The following is a 20,791-nucleotide window of genomic DNA, read 5'->3' as shown; positions in this document are numbered from 1 at the left end:
AGTACAATGTGACCTTGTGGTTCTTCAGGAGCTATATAAGATTTTTGGACATCCCATTCCAAAACCATGGTCATTAATATGTGGTTGACCCCCACTTTTCAGCTTTTACATCCTCCACTCCTCTTTCCACAAGATTTTGTAAGGCGCATCTGTCTGTATTTTTAGACCTTTAGGAAAAATGCATTTGTGAGGTCAGGTACTGATGTTAGATGAGAAGACCTGGAGAGCAATCAGCATTCTAATTCATCACAGTAGGTGTTCTGTAGGGTTGAGGTCAGGGCTTTGTGTAGGCCTCTCAAGTTCCTCCACACCAAACTCATCAAGCCATGGGGGTTATTTACTAAAACCCGCAGCATGCAAAAGCTGGTGGCACGTCCCTTTTTTGTTTTTGTTTTTTTTTTAATTGTGGCAGCAGACATGGGGAGTCTGCTGTCACAGCGGGATTGGGGGGTTGCAGGTGCAGGTGCAGCACTAGCATGTTGCATGTTACACCCGGAATATGGATGTAACATTTGACATGTTAGGAAAGATGAACTTATCTTTTAATTGATCAAGCTTAAGTTAGAAGCTGATTGGCTACCATGCACAGCTGCAAATCCTGTACGAGCAAGCAGATATTCTGACAGATCTGCAGGAGACCTGCATGGCACCATTGATCTTCTGGTCGCTGGTGCAATGCTTTACAGGCTCCTGCAGACAAAAATAATAAATGCACATTTTCTTACCTGAAAAACAAAATGTGCAATTATATTTTAATAAAAGGTACTTTAATGTGGTAGTAAAGTCCTCTATAGTAATTTGTACCTACAGGTAAGTTTACAATCAGACTTACCTGTAGGTACAAGTGAGTATCTCCTAAATGGTTCATGTTTAGGATATATTCAATCGGTAGTAGACGATGACATCACCTGTGCATGTGCAGTGACCCTCTGCTTAAGGGCACACAGCATGATGCTGTGACTGATCCCCCTGGCACTTCCATCTTCACCTGGTCTTCCTTCCAGGTTACTCGCCTCCGGCTGTTTGAGTGGCAGGGGTCACGATGACATCCGCATGCAGGAGTGACGTCATTGAGGCCGTGAACCTGGAAGGAAGACCTGATGAAGATGGAAGTACTGGAGGGCTCTGTGTGCAGGCAAGTCTGTCATAATGTGCTAGTATGTGGTATGGGATAAACTGGTGGGACCCTTTTTTATTTTTTTCATTTGTAATTCCTGGAGTTAGGCTTTAAGCCCTGGGTATGTTGGCAGTACATATTGGCAGTGACTGTGTGTCCAAGATGTTGGCAACTGTCTATAGGATTTTTTTTTTCTTTGTCTGGGAGCATCATTTTCCAACTTAATGTGTCACTCTGTTTAGGTAAATCATACCATGATAAAGAGTATGAAGACTCCGGTAAGTTGTGTTTTTTTTTTGTTTTGTTTTTTTTTAAATTTGGAGTGGGTGTTGTCCGTTGTCAAAACCATTATAATTGCAAGTTAAAGCAATGCTTTTTAATCTATCAGAAGATCCTAAACAGGAACCAGCAATAGAAGAGCTCTGCTACTCACCTCTCCAGTGTTAATTCCATCCTTTAACCCTTACATTACTGCAGTGTTCAGTGAAGGAGTCACAGAATAAAACCACAGTGTGCACCTGGGGTCACAGGTATCCTGGCACTTCCAAAAGTGTCTATTTACTAGAGATACTGGTGGAGACTGCAGTTTTGGAACCGATGGGCCGTTGGAGATTCGAGTTTCATTTTTCCTCTGCTGCTGGATTCTTCATTCTGTAGCTTTTATTACAGGGTAATGGTAAAGCGGTATTAAACCCAAGAGCAAAATTTTATGATATTCAGTTTACCAATTTAAATGTGATGGCTGCATTCGTGTGTTTTTTTTTTTTCTGTTTTTTTTTGTTTTTGTTTTTTTCAGTCCTTCTTTCTTCTGTTTACATAGTTAGTCTGGCTGAAAAAAGACAAAAGTCCATTCAGTTCAACTATTAAAAAAAAAACAAAATTTATAATCCTACATCCACAGTTGATCCAGAGGAAGGCAAAAAACCCAGCACAGCATGATCCAGTTTGCTCCTGCAGGGGAAAAAATTCCTTCCTGATCCCCCGAGAGGCAATCGGATATTCCCTGGATCAACTTTACCTATAAATGTTATATCCAGTTATATTCTGTGTATCTAGGAAATAATACAGACCACTGAGCTGGCCAGAACCAACTCTTGAGGGAGTCTATTCCACATTTTCACAGCTTTTACTGTGAAGAAACCTTTTCGTATTTGGAGATTAAATTTCTTTTCCTCCAGATGTAGAGTTCCCCTTTGTCCTCTGTGATGACATCTGGTGATCTAGCCAGTACGTCCGTTTTTTTAACAGAACAAGCTGTCCTGCAAGTGTTGCAGTTTAGAGGGTCGAGGCCAACCATTTACCACTGACCGGGGCTTACAATGATCAGCTTTTATTTATATAAATAATTTATCCCAAAAAGTGTGAGCTTGAGTTTGACTTTAATTTATTAGTGTATTTAAATCTGCTAATGCATTGAACACTCCCCTCCCCCCAGACTGACAATGCTGCTGTCTGCTATGCCCCCCTGTGCTCGTTCATCCAGAGTGGGGTACTCTTCATACAGGAGGTGTGCTACTGGCCAGGTCACCAGGTAAAAACAGAGGGGGGGAGGAAAGCCTAAAAAAGAGAACTAATGCAGCCAACACATTGGTAAGCTGCAATATATGACATTGTTGGTTGTAGGTTTTAACACCACTGTTAATTAGATGAAGACATGTAGAAATAGAGGTCACGATTTTTCCTCTACTACTTATTTGCTTAGCCACTACTGACCTCCAGAGGGCAATCCTATTTTATCAAGGGGCACATTATTCCATAGAACCGGATAATGTGCAATGAATGCATCAAATGGGTTGACTGCACACCAACCGTCATAAGATCCACAAGTGTTTTTCCAAAATTCAGAAAGCCCATACCAACAAAGCACAAGGTGAAGAGCAAGTGTTGACACGTGTCACACCAACGGGCACTTAATCTTAGCCATTATACAACCATTAATCTTAATCATTATACAGGTGTCCCTCGGTTTACGAACGCCTCAGTTAACGTAATTTTCGGTGTACGAATGAAAATCCATTGAAAATAATGCCTCAGTTTACAATTGTTTTTTTTTTTTCGCAATACCAAGTAAGTTTCCCCAGGATGCATTGCGCCTGTGAGGTTTATAGTACTGGCCCCGTGCCTTTAAAGTGCACTTTATAAAGAGTTTTGAACAGATAAGACTTTTTTCTGACCTCTGAAACGGATTAATTGGGTTTCAATGCATTCCTATGGGAAACCGCGTTTTGGTTTACGAGTTGTTCGCAATACGAAACGTCCGGGAGAACGCTTTGAATTCGTAAACCGAGGTACGCCTGTACACAGAAATCCTTCCTCCTGCTGTCAATACTACATCAGTCCATTAACCTATTCAGTTCCAGTCAATCTGTGTATATAGAAACATAGAAAAGTGATGGCAGAAAAAGACCGAGTGGTCTATAGAGTCTGCTCGTGGTGGGTTTTTTTTGGGGGGGGAGGTTTTGCTCTAGCAACGTGACTTGCATTAAAAACCCATAAAAAAAAAAATATATAGTGCAGAAATAGAATACAAATACACTGGCACAAATTCAATATAATTTGATTCCCATTCTGTTAGTGGTAATAAACTTTCCTTTAAAGAAAAAGCTGACAGATTGAATATTTTTGACAGAAGAACGTAGTCACAGTAAACTGATGGCAGTAGTGGGATCTGCTTCCTCCCTACGGAACAGTTGCAAGCCACCACGAGGACCCAGAGTAGGATGATATTGGAGGAGTGTTCTAGGAGCCGGTCACCATGGAACCTGAGTTCCAGTGGCGGATGCAAGAGACATATGTCCAGTTCATATAGCCTGGTTTTGCCTGGGACATGTTGGAATTGAGATGCAATCCACTGGGTGCTCTGGTGGGATGCTCTCCAAGTGGATGAAGACTGTTATGGAGAGGTCCTCTCTTTGCCCAAGGATTGTTACTGGCTGCAGCTGAACTTGTGTATATCATTCCTAAGAGAGCATCCTCCGGAGGAATGGCTGACTGAGCTGGATAGGCTGGTCCAGATGGAAATGATGGTGGATGATGAGTAACGGGTGATGCAGTGGTATGCCACCCAAATTTGTCCATGGCTAGAGAACAGCAATCCCATAGAAGGCTATGACTTTGGTGGCCTAGTATTGATATTTTGAGGTGCTTCAGGAGGAACCACAGTTTGGCAGTGCAGCAGAGTGGAGATGGGAGGACATCTGAGATATTAGGGAGTTGGAACTGCCCTGTGAGCTAGGATTGATTAGTGGCTTGGGCTTTATAGTCCTACAAGAATGGGAGCCGTAACAAACCTATAAGACTGTTCGAAGCCCAACAGTATGCCCCAGCACTCACAGAAGTTATAGGTTGAGTTACCCACTGAAGTGCTGGTACTGGGCCCAGGTACCGCCAGCCCGTGCTCTAGATTTTCAGCAATTCTGGGGCAGCAGGGAAAAGAAGAAATTGTTCTCCCACCCCAACATCCAGCAGAAGCAGTGACATCCATCAAGGCAGAGCGTTGCCAACCTCTGCCCAGCACCTTCAACGGCTTCAGGGAGAGTTGATAGTGAACCTCTATCCCCTGCCACCAGCTCCAGAAACTGGGTATTTAATAGACTTTACTGCTGAGTGGGAACAACCTAGTGAGCATCCAGCAGAAGAGCTGGCATTGGAGCAAAGCAATACCAACCTCTTCCCAGCACCGGCAACACCTCTGGAGCTCTAGGGAGCCAGGTCAGGTGGCTTCTCTCCACAGCAGCAGTACGATGACTCGGAGCAGAGGAAACACTTCCCTACCCAGCAAGGATCTGTACACCTGGGAGACAGTACCAGAGAAATGTCCCAGCAGCTGAATGAGGGTATGGGAGATGGAGCAGCCGACTCATCTCCCCAGCGGCAGTTCAAGGACCCAGGAGAGGTGGAGCTTGTCTTCGCTCCGCAGTGGCAGATCCACATTCGGGGAGTGCAGGTGGTGCTTCCTTTTCCCCAGCAGCAGTGTAGGGACTTGGAAGCGAACGCTTTCACCCTCACTCCACAGCGGGAGTCCACGAGATGGAGCAACCGGCTCATCTCCGCAGCGCACTTCAAGGACCTGGGAGTGAAGGAATCCGTCCTCCCTCCTCAAGAGTCAGCCAAAGTAGAGGATGTGGGCAGTCCAGCTGAAGTTCTGGTAACAGCGCCGCTGGCCTCTGTCTAGCACGTACTATGTCTGTACAGCTCCAGAGAGTTGGGGAAGTTGGCCCCTCTCCCCACCAGCAGACCGAGCCCCAGAATGGTAAAGACCCCCAGCTGTTATGCTGGAAGCACTGATTTGGATGGCTTGCGCGATACTGTCGCAAGTATGTGAGTCTTCTTGATAGTACATTGGCTAGCCGCTGCCCAACAAAACTAGCCAGGAATGTAGGATCTTATTTAAGGTGCATGTGAGTTGTTGAATGGGTACATAAGAACAGGCACATGCAAAGATACAGTATAGAACACATTGGTAGCACATGGTAGCCAAATACATAAGGGTTAAACCCCAGAGTATTTGTTAAGAGGCAGTAGTGGCTCAATCTCAAAATAAAACTGAGGAGGCCCCGATGTCTGCAAAAACAGCAGACTGTGTTAGTGTCTTTCTCCCATTGTTAATTGAGTCTCCTATTTTGTCTGTTGGCTAATCCTCCTGGAGGTTCATACATGATGGGATTAGTCTTGTGGCCACTTTACCTTATTACCTAATCGTTGTGGGATGTTTAACCCAATGTGTAATATTTGTTTTGTTCATGTGGGGACTGCCCCTATTTCTGACGTGTATAAAAACCTATAAAGTAGTTCCTGTTTGCACCTAAGCTAGTGTCGTCTAGTTCTCAGCTATAATACCTTGTTTCTGTTTTCCAGCAGCGAAGAAGCAGTTCTCTGATGGAGGCATCCAGGTGGGGTGCCAGGAAGTCCATCACAAGACCCTGTTGGTCTATTTTTTTTTTTTGTGTGTTGTAAATGCTTCCTCCAGACTGTCAGCTGTCATGTACACTGAGGCTCACATTTACAGCTCAGTAAACACTTACAGTCCCGATTTGTGCCAGTGCGATGTGACCCGTGCGACTGTGTAGGAGTGATATCACTGCTTCCTAGTCATTGAAGCATCTGAAGGCACAAAGTCCAGAAGGAAGACCAGTCAAAGATGGAAGCGCCTGGATCCTGTCAGAACGATCACAGCGCTGGAGGGCTGGCTTGACAGGTTCATCTGTCATAATGTGCTAATATGCTGTGCATACTAGCATGTTATGGCCTAACCTGCCTGGTGGCCCCTAAAAGGAAGAAATAAAAGTGGACTTTACTACCACTTTAAGTTCACTACCTGACTAAATGTCAAAGGAAATTTCCATTGTGGAGCAAGTAGATGCTGTCCTCAGATTTTGAGGAGGTGACAGTATAAGATTTAGAAACAGGATTTCTGCTATAAAGTCTTTCACGTAAATTACAAAATAAGTATTGCAATTTAAAATGATCACCTCTAACATTTGTTTTGCCTTATATGTAGGCAGGACACCTAAGAGGTTGAGGGATCGCATACATGATCACCTCTATGACCTAAAGAAAACATTTCATAAATGTGGCGGGACACGGACTGCCATGGGGGTGATATTACAGCGCTTGGAGTGCAAGCTTCCAAAAAAGGTGGTGATACATTTGGGTTGCTGCAGGAGAGAGGTTTACGGAATCTTTCAGCTCCAAACTCTTATTCCTATGGGGTTAAATTTAGAGTGTGAAGTTACACATTTCTATGTATAGGTCTTGTTTCTTCTCTTCTGCCTAACACCCCAGTTTTTAACCCATGTGGGAAAATATGTTTGTGTGCTTTTGATTTTAAGATCTAAGCCTCATAGGATTTTACTTCTACTTAAGGCTTTATGTAAGCTCACACATTGCTTTCTGTTGGTGGTCTTTTGATTACCACTGGGTTTTTAATTTTTGATAAATTTTAGAAAAATTAAAAACATTTTTTGCTATAAAACCTATCCAATATTAAAAAAAACAATTTTTTTTAATAAATTTAGGCCTGTATGTATTCTGCTACATGTCTTTGGTAAAAATAAAAAAATTTTGATTGGTTTGTGTGAAAGTTATAGCACCTACAAACAAGTGTGTGTGTGTGTGTGTGTGTGTATATATATATATTGTATGTGTATATATGTGTGTGTGTGTATGTGTATATATATATGTGTGTATGTATGTGTATGTATGTATGTGTGTGTGTGTGTGTGTGTATATATATATATATATATATATATATATATATATATATATATATATATATATATATATATATATATATATATATAGTGAAAAAAAAAAAAAGTTATACTAGCAATGGTTAACAGTAACTTATAGTGCCTTGGGCAATCTGACACTAACTGATACTGTGTGGGAACAGACACTGACATCACCTGTGGCACTAATACAGTGATCAGGGCTAATAATATACTGTAATTTTACTAATGACGCTGGCTGGAAAGGGGTTAACATTTAGGGGCAATTGAAGGGTTAACTCTGTGCCTAGCAATGTTTTCTGTGTGATTTTTTGCTAAGCAATGTGTCTGTTTTTACTCCCTGCACATAGCTGCTGTCTGTAGAGAACCCTGTGTTTACCAACACAGGGCTCTCTTCTGTCATTCTCTCAGCTGATCAGTGGGTCCTGGCCATAAATCATTGGCTGTGAGCCCCCTACCTGAAAGCCCCAGATCACGTACATGGTAGGGATGCACTGATATATCGGCTGCCAAAACGTGTCGGCTGCAAATGGTGTTATCCGCATTTTGACGATGGGGGGTGGAGGTGCCGATAATGGCTACTGTTTTTTGTATAAAAGAAGTTTCGAGGCAACTTGCATCCATCCCTACAGACTTCAATGCAAAAACGCCAGCCACGTTTGGTTTCAGTTTTCGGCCAAGTGCATCATGAGGTTTTGGTTTCGGCACCAGAATTTTCATTTCGGTGGACCACTAGTACGTGGTACTTGATCTGGCACAGGATAGCTGCAGGCCCACAGTATATCTGCAAGGGCTTGTCGCTTGGCAGATATATAAAATATAAATTCATGTTTATACTTATAATTTTTTTTTTTTTTGTAGCTTTTATATTAGACTTATCCCAGTGTGTGCTTGTATATTTATTTATATATATATAGTATATATTAGTATATACTTTTTTTTTTTTTTTTTTTTTTCTTTTTTTTTTTAATGCGAGTCTTGTTGCCCGAGCATGCACACTGACTGACTGACTGCAGCTGGATAGGTTAATCGACTGATGGGAGTATTTTTAGGTGGCAGAATTTGTGTATGATGTGTTATTGTGTTATGATTAAGCGCCCGTTGGTGTGAAATGCATCAACACTTGCTCTTCACCCTGTGCTTTCTATGGACTGAGTTTTGGAAATAAACGTGTAAATCTTATGACTGTCAGTGTGCGGTCATCCAGGTTGGACTGGCACCTGATTCATTGAAGCTGAATAATTGAAGCCGGTCAGCCTGGAGTGGTGTATAGTGTTTGGTTTGTGAAATTAATGCTTTTCTATAGCACATCCCTCATTGCTGATTTGTGTTGCATAGCAAATAGAAATCATGTTTTCCCAAGATATTATAACAATGTTTCTGACAATGAATAAATTGTTTTATTAACTTGTCTGCATATTTGTGGAGCTTGCTGCAGTGTTTTTGCAACCATTGTACCAAATTTCAGGTGCTAATTTCAAAGTCTATATTGCTTTTTCAGATCACTGATTTGTTTGTGTACAGTGCTTTGAAAGTCTTCATACCCCTTGAAATTTTCCACATTTTGTCATGTTACAACCAAAAACGTAAATGTATTTTATTGGGCTTTTGTGCGATAGATCAAAGTGGCACAGAATTGTGAAGTGGAAGGAAAATTATAAATGGTTTTCAAAATTTCTTACAAATCTGTGAAAAGTGTGGCGGCATTTGTATTTGGCCCCCCGGAGTCAATACTTTGTAGGACCTCCTTTCACTGCATTTACAGCTGCAAGTCTTTTTGGGGATGTCTCCACCAGCTTTGCACATCTAGAGAGGAACATTTCTGCCCATTCTTCTTTGCAACATAGCTCAGCTCTGTCAGATTGGATGGAGAGCGTCTGTGAACAGCAATTTTCACATCTTGCCACAGATTCTCAATTGGATTTAGGTCTGGACTGTGACTGGGCCATTCTAACACATGAATATGCTTTGATCTAAACCATTCCATTGTAGCTCTGGCTGGATGTTTCGGGTCGTTGTCCTGCTGGAAGGTGAACATCCACCCCGGTCTAAGTCTTTTGCAGACTTTTAACAGGTTTTCTTCTAAGATTGCCCTGTATTTGGCTCCATCCATCTTCCCATCAACTCTGACCAGCTTCCCTGTCCGTGCTGAAGAAAAGCATCCCCACAACCTGATGCTGCCACCACCTTTCACGGTGGGAAAGGTGTGTTCAGGGTGATGTGCCGTATTAGTTTTCCGCCACATAGCGTTTTTGCTTTTAGGCCAAAAAGTTCAGTTTTGGTCTCATCTGACCAGAGCCCCTTCTTCCACGTTTGCAGTTTGTGAGAAGCCATGTGGGGGACACGGCAAACGGGACATCTTATGGCTTTCTTTCAGCAATGGCTTTCTTCTTGCTACTCTTCCATAAAGGCCAGATTTGTGGAGTGCACGACTAATAGTTGTCCTGTGGACAGATTCTCCCACCTGAGCTGAGGATCTCTGCTGCTCCTCCAGAATTGCCATGGGCCTCCTGACTGCTTCTCTGATGAATGCTCTCCTTGCCCAGCCTGTCAGTTTAGGTGGACGGCCTTGTCTTGGTAGGTTGGCAGTTGTGCCATACTCTTTCCATTTTCGAATGTTCAAAGCTTGGGATATATATATATATATATATATATATATATTATATATATATATATATATTATATATTTTTTTTTTTTTATTTTAACCTAACCTGGCTTTAAACCTCTACACAACTTTATCTCTGACCTTCTGGTGTGTTCCTTGTCCTTCATGATGCTGTTTGTTCACTAATGTTCTCTAACAAACCTCTGAGGGCTTCACAGAACAGCTGTATTTATACTGAGAATAAATGAGACAGGTGGACTCTATTTACTAATTAGTTGACTTCTGAAGGCAATTGGTTCCACTAGATCTTATTTAGGGGTATCAGAGTTAAGGGGGCTGAACACAAATGCACGCCACACTTTTCAAATATTTATTTGTGAAAAATGTTTAAAACCATTTCTCATTTTTCTTCCACTTCACAATTATGTGCCACTTTGTGTTGGTCTATCACATAAAATCCCAATAAAATACATTTTATGTTTTTTGTTGTAACCTGATGAAATGTGGAAAATTTTTCAAGGGGTTGGAAGATTTTTTTTTTTGTTTTCAAGGCGCTGTTCCCCCCCCCCATATTCTGTCTGTTTTGTGAAATGGTACTGAGGCGGTATTCATCCCCTCATTGGAACGGAGGCAATAGCAGCCAATCAGGGCATTGTTACTAGAGTGGAACTAAACCCCTCCTATCCTTTACAGCCAAGGAAGTTGCCATCTTAACCCCTGTTTGGTCTGCATTTGCCATGGTGTTGTACATTATCAGTTATGACACCAGACATTTTGATGGCTTGGCAGATCGGTTGAGCACAAGCAACTGTGACCGTTGTCATTCATGGTATGCCTTTTAATGAAATGGTTAAATCGGTAAGTTTAGTCTTGTTTAAACTGACTTTCATGACTGTAATTAATTCAATGTATATTATTTTCCCCTCCTGTGTGTTTTTTTTTTTTTTTTTTTTTCTGTTTTTGTTTTTTATTTTCTATTTGTACTTCTTTCTGTCTGTTTTCAACCCTTGCTTTTATTTTAACAGGTACAGTGGACCTGGCAACCACTTCCCTTCTAAATAAGCTGATCCATAATTCTTTGGTGGAATCTCCTCAAGATGTGGAGGTCTTGCAGAGAGACCCCACCTCTCCTTTATATTCAGTGAAGTCTTTTGAGGAGCTTTACCTGTAAGTAGTTAAAATGTGTTCTCAGTGTATAAATGTTTACACTCGCCTTGCTTCTCAGTCACAACCAAAAGTTTGTCCGAATGTACCCTACAGAAGCAGGCAATCCTCTGCCCCTTATTTCTGTCTTTTGGGCTCTTTTCTTCTACTTAGGAAGGTGAGTAGGAGTATCAGCAGCCACCCTGAAAACCAGTGTCCTAAACTGTGGCTAAGAGGTCCTACCAACTGTAAGTCTGCTTCCAGGCTCACTTATTTTATCCCCCCTCCCCCCACCCATGATGTGCAGGGGCAATCTCCTTCCAGCAGTGGACAGTCTTTAACTAGATCCTGCCCAGCTATAGCAGACTGACGGCTGGACGGGCCTTTCGTCCTTCCGTGTGGATATGATATAATGTCCTCCCTGTAACGCCGCTTGGGGGTGCACAGAGCAGCAATTGGTGGTGAGCTGTGTCCCTTGGACAGCGCATCACCAATCTGGGTAAAGAGCCAATGACATTGGCTTATTACCATGTGATCAGCTGTGTCCAATCACAGAATCACAAACTATAGCTGCTGCTCTTTTAAAATGGACTCTTACCTGTCCGTCGGTCCAGCAGTGTCCTCACCACGGCTTTTTTCACTGGCCGTCTTCTCTCCTCAACGCTGGCATCCCAGCAGGTTCCACGGCTGAAAGTAAAAGAAAAAAAAACCAACCCATTGACATTATAAAAAAAAAAAATGCCCAAAGGGCCTGGTATGGATGGGGTGGGGGGCGACTCCCATGCTGTTTTCACTTTTTTAAATTTATTTTACATTCGCTTGTCAGCGGAAAAGCCAGCTGACAGCTGATGACTCGCCCATTGTTAAGGACGTGGCGGCCGGCCCTCTACTTAACAAATGGTAAAGAGAAAAAAACAAAAACTCTGCTAAACGCTGGGCACCAGCATTTAAGAGAGTTTGGGAGCTCTCAGCTTTTCTGCCAAAAGCTGCTGCTCCTGGACGCACCAGCGCTGGGTTTTTTGTTTTTTTTTTCCTGCTGGTAAACACTACTGCTACTAAAAGCTTTTAACATCTATGTGTACATGGACACAGGATAATATGGGAGGCCATTTGGAAGCAGTGAAAAAATGCCTGACACCCCTAAAAGTGGCTGCAGAAGCGCCCTGTGTGCATGAGGTATTATAACGCAATGGGGCTGCTCGCCCAAAATGGATGTTTGTAAAGGATAAGTAAACTGAGTCGAGTGGCTTAATAGATGCAAGTGGTCTCATAGCTTGTTTCCCTCTAGAAAGCCTGAACTGCTTAAAGGAGTGTATGCAATGGGATTCAACAGACCATCTAAAATACAAGAAACTGCTTTGCCTATGATGCTTGCATATCCGTAAGTTCAAATTGAATAACTTTTATAATCAAATATTTACTAGCTACTGTCCACCCAGGGATGCACTGATAATTTATATATATATATATATATATATATATATATATATATATATAAATTTATCTCGGCGAGTATGAGTACCGATACTTTCAGTCAAATACTCACCGATACCGACGTTACTTGGCGGTGTGATTTGCATCCATACAAAATTAATTATTGCAAATCGCTCTGCAAAGAATGGCATGCGACTTGAACAGGAAATTGATGCCATTCCTGTCCAAATCACATGTGGGGAAAAAAATGATAAAAACTTCATATGGGTACAGTGTTGCATGACCGCACAATTGTCATTCAAATTGCGACAGCGCTTAAAGCTGACAATTGGTCTGGGCAGGAAGGGGGTAAAAGTGCCCGGTAGGCAAGTGGTTAAAGCCATGTCAAATGGGTATTATGTTTCTTAAGTGAAATAGGGATGTGGCACGTATACAAATTTGTTATTCTGTTTGTTACACTATAATGATATGGATGATTTTAAGTGGAAAATTGGTCCTTTTTTAGACTGGCCACGAACCAACATTTCCCCAAGAATGACAGGCAGGAAGACACCTGCTTTTGTTTGAATGGTGTGATGGTTGTCCAGGTCTTTTGTGAAGCCAATTCATTTCCAATTTACTAACCGGTTCATTTGTGCCTGCAGCCCACAGAATCTGATCGCCCAGAGCCAATCAGGCACTGGAAAAACTGCTGCTTTTGTCCTCTCCATGCTCAGCAGAGTAGATCCCCTGAAAAAATACCCACAGGTAAGCTTATGAGAAGGATGGGGCTTTTGAGGGTCTGAAGACGTAGAAGGGGTGTTCAAATCAAACTGGGACTTCTTTTTGCAGGTATAAAAAGAGATGCTAGTGTGGTGGTACTATTATTATTATACAGTATTTATAAAGCGCCAATAGTTTGCTCAGCGCTGTACATTACAAAGGGGGACAGAACATGTGACAGAACAATACCAATACAATGCAAAACATGAGGGGATTGAGGGCCCTGCTCTTTCCTGCTTACAATCTAGGAATATACAACTTAGTAAGTGGCAAGTGTGTCCTGTTACTCAGAGGCGGCGCCCGTGACTCGGGCCAGTCCAGAGACCATTAATCAAGATGGCAGAAAACAGTGTGTGTGCATGGAACAGCGTGTGGTGGTGAAATTTCTGTTCAATAAAGGTGTAAAATTCGCAGATATCAGTGATGAGACATTCAGCTGCATATGAATGGTGTAAACGGTTCAAAGATGGCTGTACGTCCGTCAGTGATGATCCTGGCTGTGGTGTTTTCCATCCCACAGCAGTCATTCCTGAGAACTTTCAGCACATGGAACGCCTGATCCTGGATAGTCGATGCATACCCTGTCATGAAATTGCACAAGAGACAAGTCTTTCTGTGAACACAATGATGACAGAGTGAAGTCAGCTGTCCTAGGATGGTTCAGGCGTACTGACAAATCGTTTCAATGCCAAAGCTTTCCAGGCATTAGTTAAACACTGGGATAAATGTATAAATATAGCAGGGGAGCATGTAAAAAATAAATGCAGTTTCCACTCCTTTAAAAAAAAAAAAAAAAAAAAAAAAAAAGTGTGACGGACGGTACTCAATTGGTTTTGTCACAAGTGCACTAATACGGCTACAATCACCTCAATCTCTACTTTAAATTTATTCTTTTAGTATATAAACTAAAAAGTCCTGGTTTGACTTGAATGTCCCTCTTACAATCCAGTTTTTATAAATGCCATTTATTCCAGGGGCTAGAATGTTACTAGTTGCATGTCATGGTGAGGAGGCTTCACACCAAAGTTAAATCATTACCATATTCTAATGCATCCAGTATGCAACAGCATTATTTATATATATATATATATATATATATATATATATATATATATATATATATATATATAAATCTCTCATAGGTGTATTTTAAATGATAGAGACAGAATATCAAGAAAAATATGTGATAAAAATGTTATAAATTGAGGTGCAGTTCAGTGAGTAAAAGAAGTATTTGATCCCCAAGGAAAACATGATGTAGTACTTGGTGGAGAAACCTTTGTTGGCAAGCTCTGAGGTAAGATATTTCTTGTAGTTGGTTACCAAGTCTGCACACATCTCAGGAGGGATTTTGGTCCACTCTTCTTTACAGATCTTCTCTAAATCCTTGAAGTTTCTTGTCTGCCGCTTGGCAACTTCAATTTTGAGCTCGCTTCATAAATTTTCTATGGGATTAAGGTCTGGAGACTGGCCAGGCCACTCCATGACCTGAATGTGCTTCTTCTTGAGCCACTCCTTTGTTGCCTTGAAGGGATATGTTTTGGGTCCTTGTCATGCGAGAAGACCCATCCATGACCCATCTTCAGTGTTCTGGCTGAGGAAAGAAGGTTCTCATAAGATTTTAAAATACTTGGCCCCTCAATGCGGCAAAGTCGGCCTGTATCTTTAGCAGAGAAACAGCCCCAAAGTATAATGTTTCCACCTCTACACTTGACTGTAGGGGGATGGTGTTCTTAGGGTCATAGTCAGCATTTTTCTTTCTCCAAACATGGCAAGTCCAGTTAATGCCGAAAAGCTCAATTTTGGTCTCATCTGACCATATCACTTTCTCCCAATCCTTCTTGAATCATTTTAGATGTTCATTGGCAAACTTCAGACGGCCTGTACATGTGCTTTCTTGAGAAGGGGGACTTTGTGGCTGCTGCAGGATTTCAGTAGATGGCGGTGTATTGTGTTACCAATGGTTTTGTTTGGTGACTCTGGTTCCAACTGTCTGGAGATCATTCACAAGCTCCTCCTGTGTAGTTCTGGGTGATCCCTCACTTCTCATGATCATCCTTACCCCATGAGGCAAAATCCTGCATGGAGCTCCAGACTGAGGGCGATTGTTGGTTATTTTGTATTTCTTCCATTTGTGAATAATCGCTCCAACAGTTCTTTCTCACCAAGCTACTTTTCTGATGGCCTTGTAGCCCACTCCAGCCTTGTGCAGGTCTACAATCTTCTCCCTGATGTCCTCTCACAGCTCTTTAGTCTTGCCCATGGAGTCGAGGTGTGAATGGAAGAGATTCTGTGGACAGGTGTCTTTTTTTTATACACATAACAAGTTGTCGTTAGGAGCACCTTCTTAAATGGACAGGACTAATCTGTGTACCGCATGAGCACATAGCCTTTCTGTGGGAGCCAGAATTATTGTTGGTTGGTAGGGGATCAAATACTTCTTTTTTACTCACTGAACTGCAACTCTGTTTCTAACATCTGTTTCATGTTTTTGTCTGGATTTTTGGTTGATATTCTATCATTTTAAAATACACCTATGATAAAAATTACAGACCCTTCATTTCTTTGTAAGTGGGAAAACTTACAAAATCTGTAAACGATCAAATAATTTCCACTAACTTTTTTTTTTTCTAAGCTTCCTAAAAGTTTTTTTTGCAAAATCTCATTCTAAAGCCCAACTGAACCTTTGGTTTCTATCCACTAAATACCTTCCAAGTTTCTCATAACCGTTGTGTAAAGTCTTGGTTAATATTATTTCTGAAACAACTACCACCTAATTAGTAAAGTCTGTACCCTGCCAGCAGCTGCAAAGTTGAAACCTTGCTTTCTATGTGAAAGTGGTGGTCCTAATTGCAGAAGTCCAACACATTCCATACTGTGTCATAGCTTTTCAATCAAACATTGATACTCCTCGTGTTTTGATGCGTCTGGAATTTATTTAGTGGAGTTCAGTTGGGTTGAACGCATAGCTGAAACTTTGTGCAGCAATTGTAGGTTACACTGAGCCCACCAAACTGGGGTTGACAGTGTTTTGCATCCAGAGATAAACATGTTTCTGGTGTTCGAGATAAAAAAGGCATCAAACAAAAAACCTGTGTTGTGTAACTAGCATAAAGTTTTATAAATATGTTGATGACAAAGTTCCATTTCCCTCTTAGTGTATCTGTCTCAGCCCTACCTTTGAGCTGGCTTTGCAGACGGGAGTAGTGATTGAACAGATGGGGAAGTTTTGTGATGGCGTTGAAGTTGTCTATGCCATGCGCGGAAACAGACGTATGTTTTAGCATGACGAATAAATGCATTCATATGATTTCGTATCCCGTATACTAAATGTTCATTTTTAAATGTATTCTAATGTGCAATCTTAGGCTTTGTATCTCCTCCTCTTCCCCGACACATTTCCCCCCCCCCACCCCACTTCTCTTCCTGTACCCTTCCTTAACATTGAGTGCCAGGGATTTGGGGTCAGACAGTGAGCTGGGCATCTGCGAGGTACCTGGGCTCAAAGTATATGTAATCCCATTCACTAAAATCTCATAGAAGCTTCAGCATATTAATTTGAAAAATACATTTCAATATTTGACTGCAGAGCTTTCAGTAGGTCCTTGTTAAGGCACTTTCTGATATATAGGGCGACAATGCTCCATCCGTTAAAATGGTAGTAAAGTCCCTTCTTTAATTACCTGTAGGGCTCAACAAATCCCAGGCACCTAGTCACCATGGTGACTAGAATTTGTGTCCCGGCACGTGGGCTTTTGTCAGCCCATTCGCTGCAGAGATTCACAGCAGACATCAGGGGTGTTCAAATTTAAAAAAAAAAAAGCACTTGTCAGAGACTTTATCGAGGTCCCAATCTACTTGTCCCTCATGACAATCTACTTGTTCTGATGAAAGAAAAAAAAAATTCCCAGAATGGAAATTACAGAGGGTTGATGTGTTTTGTTTTGTTTTTTTCTTGTTTTGTTTCTTTTTCTTTTTTTTTTTACATTTATTTTAGGACTAGGGCTTTTAAAAACGAAAGGGGCTTTATGGCGATTTTTGCTGCTTATTTTTTGCTAGAAAATTTCCTAGAACTCCCAAACTTTTTTTTTTTTTTTTTTTTTTAAGCAGACATCTTAAAGAATTGGTGGTTTTTTTTTTGTGTGTTTTTTTGCTTTCCGCTAATGGGCAGCAGGGGGTGGGACCAGACTGGAGCGAGCTTCCGCCAAGCGGAAGGGGGTTTCCACAAGCGTCCGGACAGCCTGCAGAAGGCAGTGGGAGGTAACGTCCCCCTTCCTCCCTGGAGCCGCTTGGATCGCTTTTATGAGAGCCGATCCTTGGCTCTAAACCCTGCTGCTTTCCCACAGCAGGGCTAAATGTATAAAAAACAATTCTTTCCCGCCGCCTGGAATTGCATGTCTCGGGTGATAGGAATTCAACATTCCTGAGACATGCAGTTTGGAGTGCGAAGGCAGGTAGTTTTTTTTTTTGACATTTCACCCTACTGCGGGATAGTAGCAGGGCTTACCTGTCAGGCGGAAGCATTCAGATGGCTGCGATGGCGCACAAATTCTTCCACACACCCCAGTAAGGTACAACCCTCTGCTATGTATCTTGGGCTCCGCTTGATATTCTGCGGGCCCAGTACCAACATGGCAGGTGCCTCTGGGTAGAGGGGAGGGAGGAGAGCAAACATGTTTTTGACCCGGAAGCGGTATGTATGATGGTCCTTCCGGGTTCCTGTTGTCACTGTCCCCGGCCATCAGTTATGGGAAAGAATGTAATGCAGTGCGATCTGTACTGCATTACATTCAGTGGAGCAGAGAGGACATATCCATACTCTTTTAGACCCTGGATATCTCATTAAAGAGAACCTACCACCAAAAAATCATCATGTACTTTGGGGCGCCTATGCATGAAAACAGAGATTTGTGATACACACGTTACATCAGAGCTCCCCCCACCCAACTTAGAATTAAAAAATGCTGGTCTTGAAGTGGGTGCACATTTCTTCTGCCACAATATATTTTAATAGTCAAAGTAACCGTTTTACACCAGGTTATTGCTGTTGATGACAGGCAATGTCAGTCTTAGATGAATTACATCATAGTCTCATAATAATAAATACAAACTATGATTTCATTGATTTTGTTGTACTCAGCGGCCAGAGGCACCCAGATAGAAGCGCAGATTGTTGTCGGGACCCCGGGAACCGTCATGGATTGGTGCCTCAAGCTGAAGCTTGTGAATCCACAGAACATATGTGTCTTTGTACTGGATGAAGCTGATGTCATGATTGGAGTTCAGGGCTATTCTGACCATAGCATACGTGTGAAGAGGTGAGTATATGATGTACACGTTACAGGTTGCTTTTTAAATACCATTCCACTAACTGTGCAATGAAAGATGTTTTCATGAAAGGTCATCACACATAATATGGAATGCAAACCTGTCAGCCGCTTGACACTTGTAAAAGTTCTTGCTCAGGAGCAGAAACCATCAGATGTTGGCTCTTGGTTTTTGTCAGAACCGTCTTCTACTCCATGTTTCCCTAAGCTCAACCCACCTGCAGTCTCCTGTCTGAGAGCCGCTCTGTGGTTAGTAAATGTGAGAGTCCAGGCAACATATAGGTAAGCTCGGTTGAGCCACTTGCCTACCGGGCACTGTCACCCCCTTCCTGCCTAGGCCAATTTTCCGCTTTCAGCGCTGTCGCACTTTGAATAACAATTGCGCGGTGATGCAACATTGTAACCATATGAAATTTTTAACATTGTTTTCACACAAATCGAGCTTTCTTTTGGTGGTATTTAATCTCCACTGGGTGTTATTTTTCATTTTTTGCGCTATAAACAACAACAAAAAAAAAGCAAAAAATTTGAAAAAAAAACAAGTTTTTCTTTATTTCTATTATAACATTTTGCAAACCAGGTAATTTTTCTCCTTCGCTGATGTGCGTTGATGAGGTAGCACGGATAGGCGGCACTGATGAGGTGGCACGGATAGGCATCACCGATGGGCACTGATAGGCGGCACAGCTGGGTAGCACTGCTGGGTGACACTGATGGGCACAGGTAGGTGGCACTGCTGAGCACTGATAATCAGTGCCCTGATGATCAGTGCCGATCCCTTCGCTAACAATTGCCAGTTCTCACCACTACTTTCCTTATGCTGTCAAAGTGTAGACGATAACCAGCAACTGTGAAAAGGTGAGAATAATGTTAGGGAAGAGAGAAGAGAAAAAGTTAAATGGTGGGACAATGAAAACTGCTACATCAGTAAGTCTAGGTGCACACTAATGCAGTGTGAGCAGCGCCACAACCTGTGTGCGTTTCCCACACTGCATTCCCATTGCATTGTCCCTGGTAATCTGCAGCAGGTGCCGGTGCAATCTTAAGGACACCCCAAACAAATCTCGCTTGTGAATAGCACACCTGCAGCTTGTCATGTTAACTTAAATATCTAAGTAGCATTTCTTTTGCAGGTGTGTTTTTTTTTTTTTTTTTTTTTTTTTTTTTTTTTAACATTAAATGCAAACATCTTCAGATAATTGAACACTGGGGGGAAAAAAAGGCAGCAAATCCTCTTCTAGGCATAACCCCTCCCTGTTAGACAAGGCTGCAGTTTTTTGATGGTGTCTGAAGGTGCTGGTTGCAGCTGTGCAGCTCTCTGCAGAAAAATTCACTTCCCAGCAGTTCCACCCAGGTTCAGGAGACTGGATTTATCTGGATCCATTTCAGCAGCTTTTCCTCTCTCAGGGTAAAGGCTTTTCCTCTCTCAGGGCCCATGAAGGACGATGCGGGGATATCCTGCATGTGCAGTGTGGACAGTGGTGTCACAAATAATGAAAATGAATGGGCGCACACCACTGTACAGCTGTTCAAATATTTATTCCATCAATACTCCAAAGGACAGCTTACCCAATAAAGGTACAAAATAGCAGTAGGTTGACTGGGTCCAAAGTACCGGGATCTGCATTCCGCTGTGTCTGGTGTCTGTACAGGCAAAATGACATACGGGTATGTCACTTTGCCTGTTCATGCCGCCCGCCTGCAGTAAAAGTACTGTGGCCGGTCGGCAGAAAAAAGAAAATGAAATGAAACCATGTGCAAATTTATAAACAAAATTTTAATTTTGCTCAGTACTCCTACTGAATTAGCACTTGCTATTATGGAGTGGCACAAGATGGAGGTTGTGCAGCAAACAATGATACAAATTTAAATAGTAAAACTGGGTCAACAAGTCAAGCGATGCATGGCGGTTGGTACTAATAAGCAGTGGCAGGGTGCTTTTTTCTTTAGTCTCTTACAATGGGAAACCATTGATGGGGACAGCTGTATAGTGAATATTGTGTGTGTTTTTATCTGACCGTTGTGGACCCCCTGAAAACCTATCCGTGGACCCCTATTCTAGAGTAACTGGTGCACTAGTGTATTTTTGGCACGGTGTCCTCTCAGCTGACTGGGACCGCTGTGTCGGCAAGGTTCTGATAGGTCAGCAGGCCAGTGTCTCACAGATGGCGG

At 42.2% G+C, this 20,791-nt stretch overlaps 1 protein-coding gene across 1 annotated transcript in view; it reads left to right on the top strand.

The window, feature by feature from the left end:
- The window catches only part of LOC149443955 (ATP-dependent RNA helicase DDX25-like), a 37,225-nt gene that overhangs the window by 6,233 nt on the left and 10,201 nt on the right, over positions 1–20,791 (top strand). Inside the window, exons 3-8 of the mRNA XM_089655113.1 lie at positions 1,360–1,395; positions 10,979–11,120; positions 12,385–12,477; positions 13,175–13,277; positions 16,451–16,565; positions 18,433–18,610. Coding sequence (XP_089511239.1) covers positions 1,360–1,395; positions 10,979–11,120; positions 12,385–12,477; positions 13,175–13,277; positions 16,451–16,565; positions 18,433–18,610 — 667 coding nt within the window. The remainder of the gene's footprint in view (positions 1–1,359; positions 1,396–10,978; positions 11,121–12,384; positions 12,478–13,174; positions 13,278–16,450; positions 16,566–18,432; positions 18,611–20,791) is intronic.

This window comes from Staurois parvus, unplaced genomic scaffold, assembly GCF_062004578.1.
Source record: "Staurois parvus isolate SC_StPar_1 unplaced genomic scaffold, SC_StPar_1.0 ptg000820l, whole genome shotgun sequence".
In the NCBI taxonomy this organism is placed as follows: Eukaryota; Metazoa; Chordata; class Amphibia; order Anura; family Ranidae; genus Staurois; species Staurois parvus.
The sequence above is the reverse complement of the archived record's forward strand: the minus strand, read 5'-3'. Positions and strand labels throughout refer to the sequence as shown.